The sequence below is a fragment of the Bombina bombina genome, chromosome 2, assembly GCF_027579735.1.
Source record: "Bombina bombina isolate aBomBom1 chromosome 2, aBomBom1.pri, whole genome shotgun sequence".
NCBI lineage: Eukaryota > Metazoa > Chordata > Amphibia > Anura > Bombinatoridae > Bombina > Bombina bombina.
In genome coordinates, this window is record NC_069500.1 from 1,252,151,526 (window position 1) to 1,252,168,726 (window position 17,201).

General features: G+C 42.6%; 1 protein-coding gene across 1 annotated transcript in view; it reads right to left on the minus strand.

Annotated features, from left to right (window-relative positions):
* Positions 1 to 17,201, minus strand: part of TBC1D1 (TBC1 domain family member 1) — an 872,759-nt gene that overhangs the window by 325,416 nt on the left and 530,142 nt on the right. Inside the window, exon 9 of the mRNA XM_053700277.1 lies at positions 15,007 to 15,132. Within this exon, the coding sequence (XP_053556252.1) occupies positions 15,007 to 15,132 (126 nt within the window). The remainder of the gene's footprint in view (positions 1 to 15,006; positions 15,133 to 17,201) is intronic.

The following is a 17,201-nucleotide window of genomic DNA, read 5'->3' on the forward strand; positions in this document are numbered from 1 at the left end:
CCGCCCAGATGTACTTGGCGTTACAATATCACGCACCTCCTGAGCGGGAGATGCAGGTACTGACACGTGAGGTAAGTTAGTCGGCATAACTTCCCCCTCGTTGTCTGGTGAATTTTTCTTAACATGTACAGATTGGCTTTTATTTAAAGTAGCATCAATGCAATTAGTACATAAATTTCTATTGGGCTCCACATTGGCTTTTGAACATATTGCACAAAGAGATTCCTCTGTGTCAGACATGTTTAAACAAACTAGCAATTAGACTAGCAAACTTGGAAAATACTTTTCAAATGAATTTTCAAGCAATATAAAAAACGTTTACTGTGCCTTTAAGAAGCACACAAAAAAACTGTCACAGTTGAGATAACAATGAACCGGATTAGTTATAGCAATCAATTTTTCACATGAAATGCATTAATTTAGCAAAGGATGGCACCCATTAGCAAATTGATTATTACCCCCTTAATAGCAAAAAACGGATAACAAATAAAAATATATACGTTTTTATCACAGTCAAAGCACAGTCTCACAGGTCTGCTGTGAGTGATTACCTCCCTCAAACTAGTTTTGGAGACCCCTGAGCTCTGTAGAGACGTCCTGGATCATGCAGGGAGAACAAGGAAGACTTGTGACTGAATTTCTAATGCGTAGTAAAAGCGCCAAAATAGGCCCCTCCCACTCATAATACAACAGTGGGGAAGCTCAGTAAACTGATTTTATTCAAAACAAACGATAGCCAAGTGGAAAATAATGCCCATAAAATTTTTCACCAAGTACCTCAGAGAGAAAAACGATTAACCTGCCAGCAAACGTTTTAAACATAAATATATGAAATGATATTAAAAGCCTGTTGCTAGTCGCTATTACTGCAGAAAGGCTACAAGTTATATGTATACAGTATTTTCTTAGTGAAGTGCCATTCCCCAGAAATACTTCAGTGCCAACATACATACATATCAGCCTGATACCAGTTGCTACTACTGCATTTAAGGCTGTACTTACATTATATCGGTATTAGCAGTATTTTCTCAGTCAATTCCATTCCTTAGAATATAATATCCTGCAACATACCTCTTTGCAGGTGAACCCTGCCCGCTGTCCCCTGTTCTGAAGTTACCTCGCTCCTCAGAATGGCCGAGAACAGCAAATGGATCTTAGTTACGTCCGCTAAGATCATACACAAACTCAGGTAGATTCTTCTTCTAATACTGCCTGAGAAAAAAACAACACACTCCGGTGCCGTTTAAAACAACAAACTTTTGATTGAAGAAATAAAAACTAAGTTTAATAACCACAGTCCTCTCACACATCCTATCTATTAGTTAGGTGCAAGAGAATGACTGGGTATGACGTAGAGGGGAGGAGCTATATAGCAGCTCTGCTTGGGTGATCCTCTTGCACTTCCTGTTAGGGAGGAGTTAATGGATGACCCGTGGACTGACTACACTTAACAGGAGAAATATAGGAGAAACCATATGGTACCGTGGTGACTGTAGTTAGAGAAAATAATTCATCAGACCTGATTAAAAAACCAGGGCGGCCGTGGACCGGACACACCGTTGGAGAAAGTAATTTATCAGGTAAGCATAAATTCTGTTTTCTCCAACATTGGTGTGTCCGGTCCACAGCGTCATCCTTACTTGTGGGAACCAATACCAAAGCTTTAGGACACGGATGAAGGGAGGGAGCAAATCAGGTCACCTAAACGGAAGGCACCACGGCTTGCAAAACCTTTCTCCCAAAAATAGCCTCCGAAGAAGCAAAAGTATCAAATTTGTAAAATTTGGCAAAGGTGTGCAGTGAAGACCAAGTCGCTGCCTTACATATCTGATCAACAGAAGCCTCGTTCTTGAAGGCCCATGTGGAAGCCACAGCCCTAGTGGAGTGAGCTGTGATTCTTTCAGGAGGCTGCCGTCCGGCAGTCTCGTAAGCCAATCGGATGATGCTTTTAAGCCAAAAGGAAAGAGAGGTAGAAGTCGCTTTTTGACCTCTCCCTTTACCAGAATAAACGACAAACAGAGAAGATGTTTGTCTGAAATCTTTTGTAGCTTCTAAGTAGAACTTTAGAGCACGGACTACATCTAAGTTGTGTAGCAAACGTTCCTTCTTTGAAACTGGTTTCGGACACAAAGAAGGTACAACTATCTCCTGGTTAATATTCATGTTGGAAACAACCTTTGGAAGAAAACCAGGCTTAGTACGCAAAACAACCTTATCTGAATGGAACACCAGATAGGGCGGAGTACACTGCAGAGCAGATAACTCTGAAACTCTTCTAGCAGAAGAAATAGCAACCAAAAACAAAACTTTCCAAGATAATAACTTAAAATCTATGGAATGTAGAGGTTCAAACGGAACCCCTTGAAGAACTGAGAGAACTAGATTTAGACTCCAGGGAGGAGTCAAAGGTCTGTAAACAGGCTTGATCCTGACCAGAGTCTGAACAAATGCTTGAACATCTGGCACAGCTGCCAGTCGTTTGTGTAGTAAGACAGATAAAGCAGAAATCTGTCCCTTTAGAGAACTCGCAGATAATCCTTTATCCAAACCTTCCTGCAGAAAGGAAAGAATCTTAGGAATTTTTATCTTATTCCATGGGAATCCCTTGGATTCACACCAACAGATATATCTTTTCCATATTTTATGGTAAATCTTTCTAGTTCCCGGTTTTCTGGCCTGAACCAGAGTATCTATCACAGAATCTGAAAACCCATGCTTTGATAGAATCAAGCGTTCAATCTCCAAGCCGTCAGCTGGAGGGAGACCAGATTTAGATGTTCGAATGGACCCTGAACAAGAAGGTCCTGTCTCAAAGGTAGCTTCCATGGTGGAACCGATGACATATTCACCAGGTCTGCATACCAAGTCCTGCGTGGCCACGCAGGAGCTATTAAGATCACTGAGGCCCTCTCCTGTTTGATCCTGGCTACCAGCCTGGGAATGAGAGGAAACGGTGGGAACACATAAGCTAGGTTGAAAATCCAAGGTGCTACTAGTGCATCCACTAGAGTCGCCTTGGGATCCCTGGATCTGGACCCGTAGCAAGGAACCTTGAAGTTCTGACGAGACGCCATCAGATCCATGTCTGGAATGCCCCATAATTGAGTCAACTGGGCAAAGATCTCCGGGTGGAGTTCCCACTCCCCCGGATGGAAAGTCTGACGACTCAGATAATCCGCTTCCCAGTTTTCCACACCTGGGATGTGGATCGCAGATAGATGGCAGGAGTGATCCTCCGCCCATTGTATTATTTTGGTCACTTCTTTCATCGCTAGGGAACTCCTTGTTCCCCCCGGATGATTGATATACGCAACAGTCGTCATGTTGTCTGATTGGAATCTTATGAATCTGGCCTTTGCAAGCCGAGGCCAAGCCCTGAGAGCATTGAATATCGCTCTTAGTTCCAGAATGTTTATCGGGAGAAGAGACTCTTCCCGAGACCATAGTCCCTGAGCTTTCAGGGATTCCCAGACCGCGCCCCAGCCCACTAGACTGGCGTCGGTCGTGACAATGACCCACTCTGGTCTGCGGAAGCTCATTCCCTGGGATAGATGGTCCAGGGTCAGTCACCAACAGAGCGACTCTCTGGTCTTCTGATCTACTTGAATCACTGGAGACAAGTCTGTATAGTCCCCATTCCACTGTTTGAGCATGCACAGTTGTAATGGTCTTAGATGAATTCGTGCAAAAGGAACTATGTCCATTGCCGCAACCATCAACGCTACCACTTCCATGCACTGAGCTATGGAAGGACGTGGAACAGAGTGAAGAACTTGACAAGCGCTTAGAAGTTTTGACTTTCTGACATCTGTCAGAAAAATCCTCATTTCTAAGGAATCTATTATTGTTCCCAAGAAGGGAACTCTTGTTGACGGAGACAGAGAACTCTTTTCTATGTTCACCTTCCATCCGTGAGATCTGAGAAAGGCCAGAACGATGTCTGTATGAGCCTTTGCTTTTGAAAGGGACGACGCTTGTATTAGAATGTCGTCCAAGTACGGTACTACTGCAATGCCCCTCGGTCTTAGAACCGCTAGAAGGGACCCGAGTACCTTTGTGAAAATCCTTGGAGCAGTGGCTAACCCGAATGGGAGGGCCACAAACTGGTAATGTTTGTCCAGAAAGGCGAACCTTAGGAACTGATGATGTTCTTTGTGGATAGGAATATGTAGGTACGCATCCTTTAGATCCACAGTAGTCATAAATTGACCTTCCTGGATAGTGGGTAGAATCGTTCGAATGGTTTCCATTTTGAACGATGGTACCCTGAGAAATTTGTTTAGGATCTTTAAATCCAGAATTGGTCTGAAGGTTCCCTCTTTTTTGGGAACTACGAACAGATTTGAGTAAAATCCCATTCCTTGTTCCGTCATTGGAACAGGGTGTATCACTCCCATCTTTAACAGGTCTTCTACACAATGTAAGAACGCCTGCCTCTTTATTTGGTTTAAGGATAAGTGAGACATGTGGAACCTTCCCCTTGGGGGTAGTTCTTTGAATTCCAGAAGATAACCCTGAGAAACTATTTCTAGTGCCCAGGGATCCTGAACATCTCTTGCCCAAGCCTGAGCAAAGAGAGAGAGTCTGCCCCCTACTAGATCCGGTCCTGGATCGGGGGCTACTCCTTCATGCTGTTTTGTTAGCAGCAGCAGGCTTCTTGGCCTGCTTACCCTTGTTCCAGCCTTGCATAGGTTTCCAGGCTGGTTTGGGCTGTGAGGCATTACCCTCTTGCTTAGAGGATGCAGAATTAGAGGCCGGTCCGTTCCTGAAATTGCGAAAGGAACGAAAATTAGACTTATTCTTGGCCTTGAAAGGCCTATCTAGTGGAAGGGCGTGGCCCTTTCCCCCAGTAATGTCTGAGATAATCTCTTTCAATTCTGGCCCAAAGTGAGTTTTACCTTTGAAAGGGATGTTAAGCAATTTTGTCTTGGTTGATATATCCGCTGACCAAGACTTTAGCCAAAGCGCTCTGCGCGCCACAATTGCAAACCCTGAATTTTTCGCCGCTAATCTAGCTAATTGCAAAGCGGCATCTAAAATAAAAGAGTTAGCCAACTTAAGTGCGTGAACTCTGTCCATAACCTCCTCATACAGAGTCTCTCTACTGAGCGACTTTTCTAGTTCCTCGAACCAGAACCACGCTGCTGTAGTGACAGGAACAATGCACGAAATGGGTTGTAGAAGGTAACCTTGCTGTACAAAAATCTTTTTAAGCAAACCTTCCAATTTTTTATCCATAGGATCTTTGAAAGCACAACTATCTTCGATAGGGATAGTAGTTCGCTTGTTTAGAGTAGAAACTGCCCCTCGACCTTAGGGACTGTCTGCCATAAGTCCTTTCTGGGGTCGACCATAGGAAATAATTTCTTAAATATAGGTGGGGGAACAAAAGGTATGCCGGGCTTCTCCCACTCCTTAATCACTATGTCCGCCACCCGCTTGGGTATAGGAAAAGCGTCGGGGTGCACCGGAACCTCTAGAAACTTGTCCATCTTGCATAATTTCTCTGGAATGACCAAGTTGTCACAATCATCCAGAGTAGATAACACCTCCTTAAGCAGTGCGCGGAGATGTTTTAATTTAAATTTAAATGTTACAACATCAGGTTCAGCTTGCTGAGAAATTTTTTCTGAATCTGAAATTTCCCCATCTGACAAAACCTCCCTCATGGCCACTTCAGATTGGTGTGAGGGTATGACAGAACAATTATCATCAGCGCCCTCCTGCTCTTCATTGTTTAAAACAGAGCAATCGCGCTTTCTCTGATATGCAGGCATTTTGGATAAAATATTTGCTATGGAGTTATCCATTACAGCCGTCAATTGTTGCATGGTAATAAGCATTGGCGCGCTAGATGTACTAGGGGCCTCCTGCGTGGGCAAAACTGGTGTAGACACAGTAGGGAATGATGTAGTATCATGTCTACTCCCCTCATCTGAGGAATTATCATGGGCAATTTCATTATCTGTGGCAGTACTGTCCTTACTTTGTTTGGACGCTATGGTACAATTATCACACAATTTTAAGTGGGGAGACACATTGGCTTTCACACATATAGAACATAGCTTATCCGAAGGCACAGACATGTTAAACAGGCTTAAACTTGTCAATAAAGCACAAAAAACGTTTTAAAACAAAACCGTTACTGTCTCTTTAAATTTTAAACAGAGCACACTTTATTACTGAATATGTGAAAAAATATGAAGGAATTGTTCAAAATTTACCAAAATTTCACCACAGTGTCTTAAAGCCTTAAGAGTATTGCATACCAATTTTCAGAGCTTTAACCCTTAAAATAACGGAACCGGAGCCGTTTACAAATTTAACCCCTATACAGTCCCAGCTACAGCCTTTGCTGTGACTTTACCAAGCCCAGAGGGGAATACGATACCAAATGACGCCTTCTAGAAACTTTTCCAACAACTTTCTGGTCCTCACACATGCATCTGCATGTCTTGCTCTCAAAAACAACTGCGCAGTAATGGCGCGAAAATGAGGCTCAGCCTACAACTGGGAAGGCCCTCCCTGACTGGAAAATGTGTCTAACACAGTGCCTGCCGTTAAAAAACGTTCCCCAAGATTATAAGTGTGAATTATCAGCATAAACATGAATAATATGTCCAAATAAAGCAATCGATTTAGCCCATAAAAGTGTCTACCAGTTTTATAGCCCATATTAAGCCTGTTATTCTGTTTGAAACTAAGAAAATGGCTTACCGGTCCCCATGAGGGGAAATGACAGCCTTCCAGCATTACACAGTCTTGTTAGAAATATGGCTAGTCATACCTTAAGCAGAAAAGTCTGCTAACTGTTTCCCCCAACTGAATTTACTTCATCTCAACAGTCCTATGTGGAAACAGCAATCGATTTTAGTTACTGTCTGCTAAAATCATCTTCCTCTCACAAACAGAAATCTTCATCCTTTTCTGTTTCAGAGTAAATAGTACATACCAGCACTATTTTAAAATAACAAACTCTTGATAGTAGAATAAAAAACTACAACTAAACACCACATACTCTTAACCATCTCCGTGGAGATGTTGCCTGTGCAACGGCAAAGAGAATGACTGGGGTGGGCGGAGCCTAGGAGGGACTATATGGCCAGCTTTGCTGGGACTCTTTGCCATTTCCTGTTGGGGAAGAGATATTCCCACAAGTAAGGATGACGCCGTGGACCGGACACACCAATGTTGGAGAAATAAAAACCCACCCCTAAACGAAAAAACATAATTTATGCTTACCTGATAAATTCCTTTCTTCTGTAGTGTGATCAGTCCACGGGTCATCATTACTTCTGGGATATTACTCCTCCCCAACAGGAAGTGCAAGAGGATTCACCCAGCAGAGCTGCATATAGCTCCTCCCCTCTACGTCACTCCCAGTCATTCGACCAAGGACCAACGAGAAAGGAAAAGCCAAGGGTGAAGTGGTGACTGGAGTATAAATTAAAAAATATTTACCTGCCTTAAAAACAGGGCGGGCCGTGGACTGATCACACTACAGAAGAAAGGAATTTATCAGGTAAGCATAAATTATGTTTTCTTCTGTTAAGTGTGATCAGTCCACGGGTCATCATTACTTCTGGGATACCAATACCAAAGCAAAAGTACACGGATGACGGGAGGGATAGGCAGGCTCTTTATACAGAAGGAACCACTGCCTGAAGAACCTTTCTCCCAAAAATAGCCTCCGATGAAGCAAAAGTGTCAAATTTGTAAAATTTGGAAAAAGTATGAAGCGAAGACCAAGTTGCAGCCTTGCAAATCTGCTCAACAGAGGCCTCATTCTTGAAGGCCCAAGTGGAAGCCACAGCTCTAGTAGAATGAGCTGTAATTCTTTCAGGAGGCTGCTGACCAGCAGTCTCATAAGCTAAACGAATTATGCTACGAAGCCAAAAAGAAAGAAAGGTAGCAGAAGCTTTTTGACCTCTCCTCTGCCCAGAGTAAACGACAAATAGAGAAGACGTTTGTCGAAATTCCTTAGTTGCCTGTAAGTAAAATTTTAGAGCACGGACTACATCCAGGTTGTGCAGTAGACGTTCCTTCTTCGAAGAAGGATTTGGGCACAAAGAAGGAACAACAATCTCTTGATTGATATTCCTGTTAGTAACTACCTTAGGTAAGAACCCAGGTTTAGTACGCAGAACTACCTTATCCGAATGAAAAATCAAATAAGGAGAATCACAATGTAAGGCTGATAATTCAGAGACTCTTCGAGCCGAGGAAATAGCCATTAAAAATAGAACTTTCCAAGATAACAACTTTATATCAATGGAATGAAGGGGTTCAAACGGAACGCCCTGTAAAACATTAAGAACAAGGTTTAAACTCCATGGTGGAGCAACAGTTTTAAACACAGGCTTAATCCTGGCCAAAGCCTGACAAAAAGCCTGGACGTCAGGAACTTCTGACAGACGTTTGTGTAACAGAATGGACAGAGCTGAGATCTGTCCCTTTAATGAACTAGCAGATAAACCCTTTTCTAAACCTCCTTGTAGAAAAGACAATATCCTAGGAATCCTAACCTTACTCCAAGAGTAACCTTTGGATTCACACCAATATAGGTATTTACGCCATATCTTATGGTAAATCTTTCTGGTAACAGGTTTCCTAGCCTGTATTAAGGTATCAATAACTGACTCAGAAAACCCACGTCTTGATAAAATCAAGCGTTCAATTTCCAAGCAGTCAGCTTCAGAGAAGTTAGATTTTGATGTTTGAAGGGACCCTGTATCAGAAGGTCCTGTTTCAGAGGTAGAGACCAAGGTGGACAGGATGACATGTCCACCAGGTCTGCATACCAAGTCCTGCGTGGCCACGCAGGTGCTATTAGAATCACTGATGCTCTCTCTTGTTTGATTCTGGCAATCAATCGAGGAAGCATCGGGAAGGGTGGAAACACGTAAGCCATCCTGAAGTCCCAAGGTGCTGTCAGGGCATCTATAAGACTGCTCCTGGATCCCTGGATCTGGACCCGTAACGAGGAAGCTTGGCGTTCTGTCGAGACGCCATGAGATCTATCTCTGGTTTGCCCCAACGTCGAAGTATTTGGGCAAAGACCTCCGGATGGAGTTCCCACTCCCCCGGATGAAAAGTCTGACGACTTAAGAAATCCGCCTCCCAGTTCTCCACTCCCGGGATGTGGATTGCTGACAGGTGGCAAGAGTGAGACTCTGCCCAGCGAATTATCTTTGATACTTCCATCATAGCTAGGGAGCTTCTTGTCCCTCCCTGATGGTTGATGTAAGCTACAGTCGTGATGTTGTCCGACTGAAACCTGATGAACCCCCGAGTTGTCAACTGGGGCCAAGTCAGGAGGGCATTGAGAACTGCTCTCAATTCCAGAATGTTTATTGGCAGGAGACTCTCCTCCTGACTCCATTGTCCCTGAGCCTTCAGAGAATTCCAGACGGCACCCCAACCTAGAAGGCTGGCGTCTGTTGTTACAATTGTCCAGTCTGGTCTGCTGAATGGCATCCCCCTGGACAGATGTGGCTGAGAAAGCCACCATAGAAGAGAATTTCTGGTCTCTTGATCCAGATTCATAGAAGGGGATAAGTCTGAGTAATCCCCATTCCACTGACTTAGCATGCACAGTTGCAGTGGTCTGAGGTGTAAGCGTGCAAAGGGTACTATGTCCATTGCCGCTACCATTAAGCCGATTACCTCCATGCATTGAGCCACTGACGGGTGTTGAATGGAATGAAGGGTGCGGCAAGCACTTTGAAGTCTTGTTAGCCTGTCCTCTGTCAGGTAAATCTTCATTTCTACAGAATCTATAAGAGTCCCCAGGAAGGGAACTCTTGTGAGTGGAACGAGTGAACTTTTCTTTTCGTTCACCTTCCATCCATGTGACCTTAGAAATGCCAGTACTAACTCTGTATGAGACTTGGCAGTTTGAAAGCTTGAAGCTTGTATCAGAATGTCGTCTAGGTATGGAGCTACCGAGATTCCCCGCGGTCTTAGTACCGCCAGAAGAGCACCCAGAACCTTTGTGAAGATTCTTGGAGCTGTAGCCAATCCGAATGGAAGAGCCACAAACTGGTAATGCCTGTCTAGGAAGGCAAACCTTAGGTACCGGTAATGATCTTTGTGAATCGGTATGTGAAGGTAAGCATCTTTTAAATCTACAGTGGTCATGTACTGACCCTCTTGGATCATAGGTAAAATTGTCCGAATAGTCTCCATCTTGAACGATGGAACTCTTAGGAATTTGTTTAGGATCTTTAAGTCCAGGATTGGTCTGAAAGTTCCCTCTTTTTTGGGAACCACAAACAGATTTGAGTAAAACCCCTGTCCCTGTTCCGATCGTGGAACTGGATGGATTACTCCCATTAACAAGAGCTCTTGTACGCAGCGTAGAAACGCCTCTTTCTTTGTCTGGATTGTTGACAACCTTGACAGATGAAATCTCTCTCTTGGAGGAGAGTATTTGAAGTCCAGAAGGTATCCCTGAGATATTATCTCTAGCGCCCAGGGATCCTGGACATCTCTTGCCCAAGCCTGGGCGAAGAGAGAAAGTCTGCCCCCCACTAGATCCGATCCCGGATCGGGGGCCCTCAATTCATGCTGTTTTAGGGGCAGCAGCAGGTTTCCTGGTCTGCTTGCCCTTGTTCCAGGACTGGTTAGGTTTCCAGCCTTGTCTGTAGCGAGCAACAGCTCCTTCCTGTTTTGGTGCAGAGGAAGTTGATGCTGCTCCTGCTTTGAAATTACGGAAGGAACGAAAATTAGACTGTCTAGCCTTAGCTTTGGCTTTGTCCTGAGACCTCCTGTAATGTCAGCGATAATCTCTTTCAACCCGGGCCCGAATAAGGTCTGCCCTTTGAAAGGTATATTAAGCAATTTAGACTTAGAAGTAACATCAGCTGACCAGGATTTTAGCCACAGCGCCCTGCGTGCCTGAATGGCGAATCCTGAATTCTTCGCCGTAAGTTTAGTAAGATGTACTACGGCCTCCGAAATGAATGAATTAGCTAGTTTAAGGACTCTAAGCCTGTCTGTAATGTCGTCCAGAGTAGCTGAACTAATGTTCTCTTCCAGAGACTCAATCCAGAATGCCGCTGCAGCCGTGATCGGCGCAATGCATGCAAGGGGTTGCAATATAAAACCTTGTTGAACAAACATTTTCTTAAGGTAACCCTCTAATTTTTTATCCATTGGATCTGAAAAAGCACAGCTATCCTCCACCGGGATAGTGGTACGCTTAGCTAAAGTAGAAACTGCTCCCTCCACCTTAGGGACCGTTTGCCATAAGTCCCGTGTGGTGGCGTCTATTGGAAACATTTTTCTAAATATCGGAGGGGGTGAGAACGGCACACCGGGTCTATCCCACTCCTTAGTAACAATTTCAGTAAGTCTCTTAGGTATAGGAAAAACCTCAGTACTCGCCGGTACCGCAAAATATTTATCCAACCTACACATTTTCTCTGGTATTGCAACTGTGTTACAATCATTCAGAGCCGCTAACACCTCCCCTAGTAATACACGGAGGTTTTCCAGTTTAAATTTAAAATTTGAAATATCTGAATCCAGTCTGTTTGGATCAGAACCGTCACCCACAGAATGAAGTTCTCCGTCCTCATGTTCTGCCACCTGTGACGCAGTGTCTGACATAGCCCTAATATTATCAGCGCACTCTGTTCTCACCCCAGAGTGATCACGCTTACCTCTTAGTTCTGGTAATTTAGCCAAAACTTCAGTCATAACAGTAGCCATATCCTGTAATGTGATTTGTAATGGCCGCCCAGATGTACTCGGAGCTACAATATCACGCACCTCCCGAGCGGGAGATGCAGGTACTGACACGTGAGGCGAGTTAGTCGGCATAACTCTCCCCTCGTTGTTTGGTGAAATTTGTTCAATTTGTACAGATTGACTTTTATTTAAAGTAGCATCAATACAGTTAGTACATAAATTTCTATTGGGCTCCACTTTGGCATTGCAACAAATGACACAGGTATCTTCCTCTGAATCAGACATGTTTAACACACTAGCAAATAAACTTGCAACTTGGAATACAATTCAATTAGAATAATATTAAAAACGTACTGTGCCTTTAAGAAGCACAGAAGATCTATGACAGTTGAAAATTAATAAATTGAAACAGTTATAGCCTCAATCCTTATAAACAACACAACTTTAGCAAAGGTTTAATCCCATTAGCAAAGATAACAAATTCTGAAAGCAGGAAACAAATTACAGAATAAACGTTTTTTATCTCAGTCAACTATGATTCTCACAGCTCTGCTGAGAGAAATTACCTCCCTCAAAATAAGTTTTGAAGACCCCTGAGCTCTGTAGAGATGAACCGGATCATGCAGGAAATACAATGAGCTGCTGACTGAAATATCTGATGCGTAGCAAAAGCGCCAAAAAAACGGCCCCTCCCCCTCACACACAGCAGTGAGAGAGAACAGAAACTGTCAGAAAAAAGATTAAGCAACTGCCAAGTGGAAAAATAGTGCCCAAACATTTATTCACTCAGTACCTCAGCAAATGAAAACGATTTTACATTCCAGCAAAAACGTTAAACATAATTTCTAGTTATTAAACAGCTTTATGTACTTCTTACAGTGTAATTCTAGTGAAGTACCATTCCCCAGAATACTGAAGTGTAAAGTATACATACATGACATTATATCGGTATGGCAGGATTTTCTCATCAATTCCATTGTCAGAAAATAAAAACTGCTACATACCTCTATGCAGATTCATCTGCCCGCTGTCCCCTGATCTGAAGTTTACCTCTCCTCAGATGGCCGAGAAACAGCAATATGATCTTAACTACTCCGGTTAAAATCATAGCAAAAACTCTGGTAGATTCTTCTTCAAACTCTGCCAGAGAGGTAATAACACACTCCGGTGCTATTTTAAAATAACAAACTTTTGATTGAAGATATAAAACTAAGTATAATCACCATAGTCCTCTCACACATCCTATCTAGTCGTTGGGTGCAAGAGAATGACTGGGAGTGACGTAGAGGGGAGGAGCTATATGCAGCTCTGCTGGGTGAATCCTCTTGCACTTCCTGTTGGGGAGGAGTAATATCCCAGAAGTAATGATGACCCGTGGACTGATCACACTTAACAGAAGAAATAAACATTACACAAAATAAATTATCAAAAATAATAAAAATTATTCCTATTCTAATACCCATTTAAAAAAACAAAAACAAAAAAAACAAACCACAAAATAAAAAACCTAATCTATAATAAACTACCAATAGCCCTTAAAAGGGCCTTTTGTGGAGCACTGCCCTAAGTTAAACAGCTCTGTTACCTGAAAAAAAATACAAAGGGGCCTATCTATCAAGCTCCGAATGGAGCAGGCTCGCCAGAAACAGCAGTTATGAAGCAGCGGTCACAAAGACCGCTGCTCCATAACCTGTCCGCCTGCTCTGAGCAGGCGGACAGACATCGCCGCAATTCTACCTGATCGAGTACGATCGGGTTGATTGACACCCCCCTGTTGGCGGCCGATTGGCCGCGTGTCTGCAGGGGGTGGCGTTGCACCAGCAGCTCTTGTGAGCTTTATATTACTTATATTACCACCTTCCCTATACTAAAATCCCAAGCACTGTCCCATAGTCCGGCACAACAATTGGGAGCAGTTTTTTCAGAAAGGTAAACAGACTGCTTATTCTGTCAAGTGTGTGCTATATATTTACTACATGTACAATATGGTGTCTAATGCTTATCTACTGAGGGAGCTATATGTCCTGCTAGAGGACTATCAAGTGTTACTTGATAAGACCTTGCTCTCTGCCATTAACCCGCTAACTGCCGATGTCCCTGCTAGATACCCTTTTACAGACAACATTCAAAAAGGGGATAGCGACGATATGAGGTCTCTCTGCTGACCACTTACCCATCTAAACTCTATATTGGGTCCGAAGATAGAGCACTGGGCCTTAACGCCACAAAAGAGAAGGCTCTCAAGACCATCACACAAGGAAATTTAGAAGCCAAGATTGAAAACAGCAGTAATGAGGAGTTAAAGTCAGCGGCTCTGGCCTCCCACAGCACATCACTCTTTTCTCAATGAGGTGACGTTTCCACTTCTAAACCAAAAGCCGTGCTAGTTATATGACAGTATTCGGTATGCTAGCATGGCTATTGGTTTACAGGTGAGCACCCTACTTTGTGCACACAAGCTAGCAAAGGTGGATTTAATACTCTTTCATATCCTTGAGGTAGTTGGAATCTTCATGTAACGCTCTCTACATTACCAATACTTACGTTTATTATATAGAGTATGTGCAAAGCGTATCATTTGGGTCTAAAAGCAACTCTTTCTTGTTTCCTCCCCCCACCCCACAGTCTCATTATAACACTACAAAGTATAAAATCAGTCCAAAAGTGGCCACCTACTTAATATGTGACAGTTTTCATCTCTTCTTTTTCTCCTTTTGTTTATTAAGAATTAATAATGCTGTCATGGATATTAGATAGAGCATGAGAGGTTCATAAAGGTATTCATCATTATCATTGGAGGGCACATAGAGATACACAGGCACTCTTGAATGTTTAATTAGTCTGTGTGATAAACCTCTGCTGCCATAACGCTACAATAATTTGTTTCCATCCTATTCGCAAGTTGAGATTTAAGTCCTAATGTTGTTCTTTAGAGCTATGTTTACATAATGTCCCTCACATTGCTCATCCTTTAGCATACCAACATGTATTATACTCGTCAGACAGGACACAGGCTAGAGAAAAACGCTGCAACATGTAGATATTATATTGTATTATTTCTGTGCGACTGCTTTTAATAATTATGTTTACTCATTATTGCACATGAAAAAAAAATTGTACACTTATTTAGGCACTTTTCTTTTGTTGTATTACTGATGGAAACTTTAAAAAAAATAATAAAAAAAAATAAATAGTATTACGTCTTACTGCAATATTCTAGATATTATGGCATCTGAATCACTGGACTAAAAACGCCACTAAAAAAAACTTTTCCTGTCAGTGCATAAATAGAACATAAATGAGAATGCTTACTCTTGATAAAATGTTTTCTAAAGACTCTGTCAGCGACCGCTTGGCCTTACTCGTCAGCCTTTCAAGTCTGAACCTTGGAGCATTGCAAGGCAGCTCATTTAGTGCATTATCGGATATTTGAGAAACCTAGAAACAAAGACAGGCAAGTCATGGCTCAAGGATACAATACAAATCATAAAGTATCGCTATGCTTGCAGCAAATTAAAACCCAAAGTAGGAATACTAGCACATAAAGAGGGTTATTTGAGGTGAACAGTAAAGTAGATTTTATAAAGGATATATCTGTACAGAATGGATTATGCATACAATATATATATATATATTATACTTTATTTATGAAGCGCTATCATATTCCACAGCGCTATCCAAGGATACAGTTCATTTAAATAAAACAATAATATAAGACTTGTAAGAGACAGGGCAACATTTACAAATACATACAGGAGGAATTAAGGGCCCTATTCCCGTGGGAACTTACAATCTAGAAGGGTAGGAGGTTGAGAAACAGGAGGTGAGGACTGCAAGATTGAATGAGGGAAATGTTGTTAGGTAAGAGAAATTAATTATTGAGTTGGGTGGTAGGCTTCCCTGAACAGAAAAGTCTTCAGAGAACATTTAAAGGAAGAAAGATTAGGGCAAAGCCTGACAGCACGAGGGAGAGTGTTCCAGAGGGTAGGTGCTGCAGGACGGAAGTCCTGCAGTCTAGCATCAGAGGAGGTGATAGTTGCGGATGCAAGGAGCAGGTCATTGTTGGATCTTAGTGGGCGGGCTGGAGTATACTTGTTGATTAGAGAGGATAGGTAGAGGGGAGCAGCGTTGGTGAGAGCTTTGTATGTAAGGGTGAGAATTTTGAATTTAATTCTGCTGTGAATGTGAAGGGACTCGCAGAGAGGTGCAGCAGATACAGAGCGACGGGAAAGGTGGATCAGCCTGGCAGAGGCATTTAGGATGGATTGAAGGGGGGAGAGGCGGGAAAGAGAAAGGCCAGTAAGTAGGTTATTGCAGTAGTCAAGTCGGGAGATAACAAGGGAGTGGATTATTTGCTTTGTGGTGTCAGCGCACAGAAAAGGTTGAATCTTGGAAATATTGCGTAGATGATTGCGGTAGGATGTAGAAAGCGATTGGATATGGGGGCCGAAGGATAGAAATGTAACTCTGATGCAGCAGACTTGGGGCGATGAGAAAATGGTGATGCCGTCAACAGGGACAGAGAAGTCACAAGTCGGCGTAGAGCTTGAGGGGGGGGATAAGAAGGAGCTCAGTCTTGGACATCTTAATCTCAGTCTTGGACATCTTAATCTCAGTCTTGGACATCTTAATCTTTAGGTGGTGAGAGGCCATCCAGGACGGAATACCAGATAAGCAGTCGCTGACATTAGAGAGGACAGAGGGAGAGAGCAGGGGTGGAGAGGTAGATCTGGGTGTAATCAGCATAGAGGTGATATTTGAAGCAATAACTTGATATTTATTTATTTTCTCTTGTTCTCTCTAAGTAATGAGTTTTGGTTTACAGACAGATAATATAAATAAGCTTGTGTGTATACAGAAAGTGATAATTATGTGTGTGTATATGTTTATGTATGTATGTGTGTGTGTGTGTGTGTGTGTGTGTGTGTGTGTGTGTGTGTGTGTGTGTGTGTGTGTGTATGTATGTATATATATATATATATACATACTCACACACATCTCACAAATACAGTACACACACACATATAATTATCACTTTCTGTATACACACAAGCTTATTTATATTATCTGTCTGTAAACCAAAACTCATTAGACAGAACAAGAGAAAATAAATATTTTATTACTTACCTCTCCTAACCCCCACTGGGAGAGTAATTTCTTCAGTTAGTTATGTTTACACAGCTTTTCCATATCCAATGCTTAAAAGTGTCAGTAAACCTTAAAAATAATGTTATATAATTCTGCACATAGTGCAGAATTATATAACATTATATTAGCGCAATCTTTATAAAACAAAATTTCCCCTTTGAATTTAAAAAAAACCCTGCTGTTTCACAGACCCGCTCTCTGTAATCTGCTGAGCGGGTCTGTTTTTTTCAAACAGCGCATCGGGCCAGCTGTATAGTCACAGCTGCACTTAGTGCTATGATGCGGTCGGGCCGGGCTGTGACTATACAGCTGGCCCGATGCGCTGTTTGAAAAAAACAGACCCGCTCAGCAGATCACAG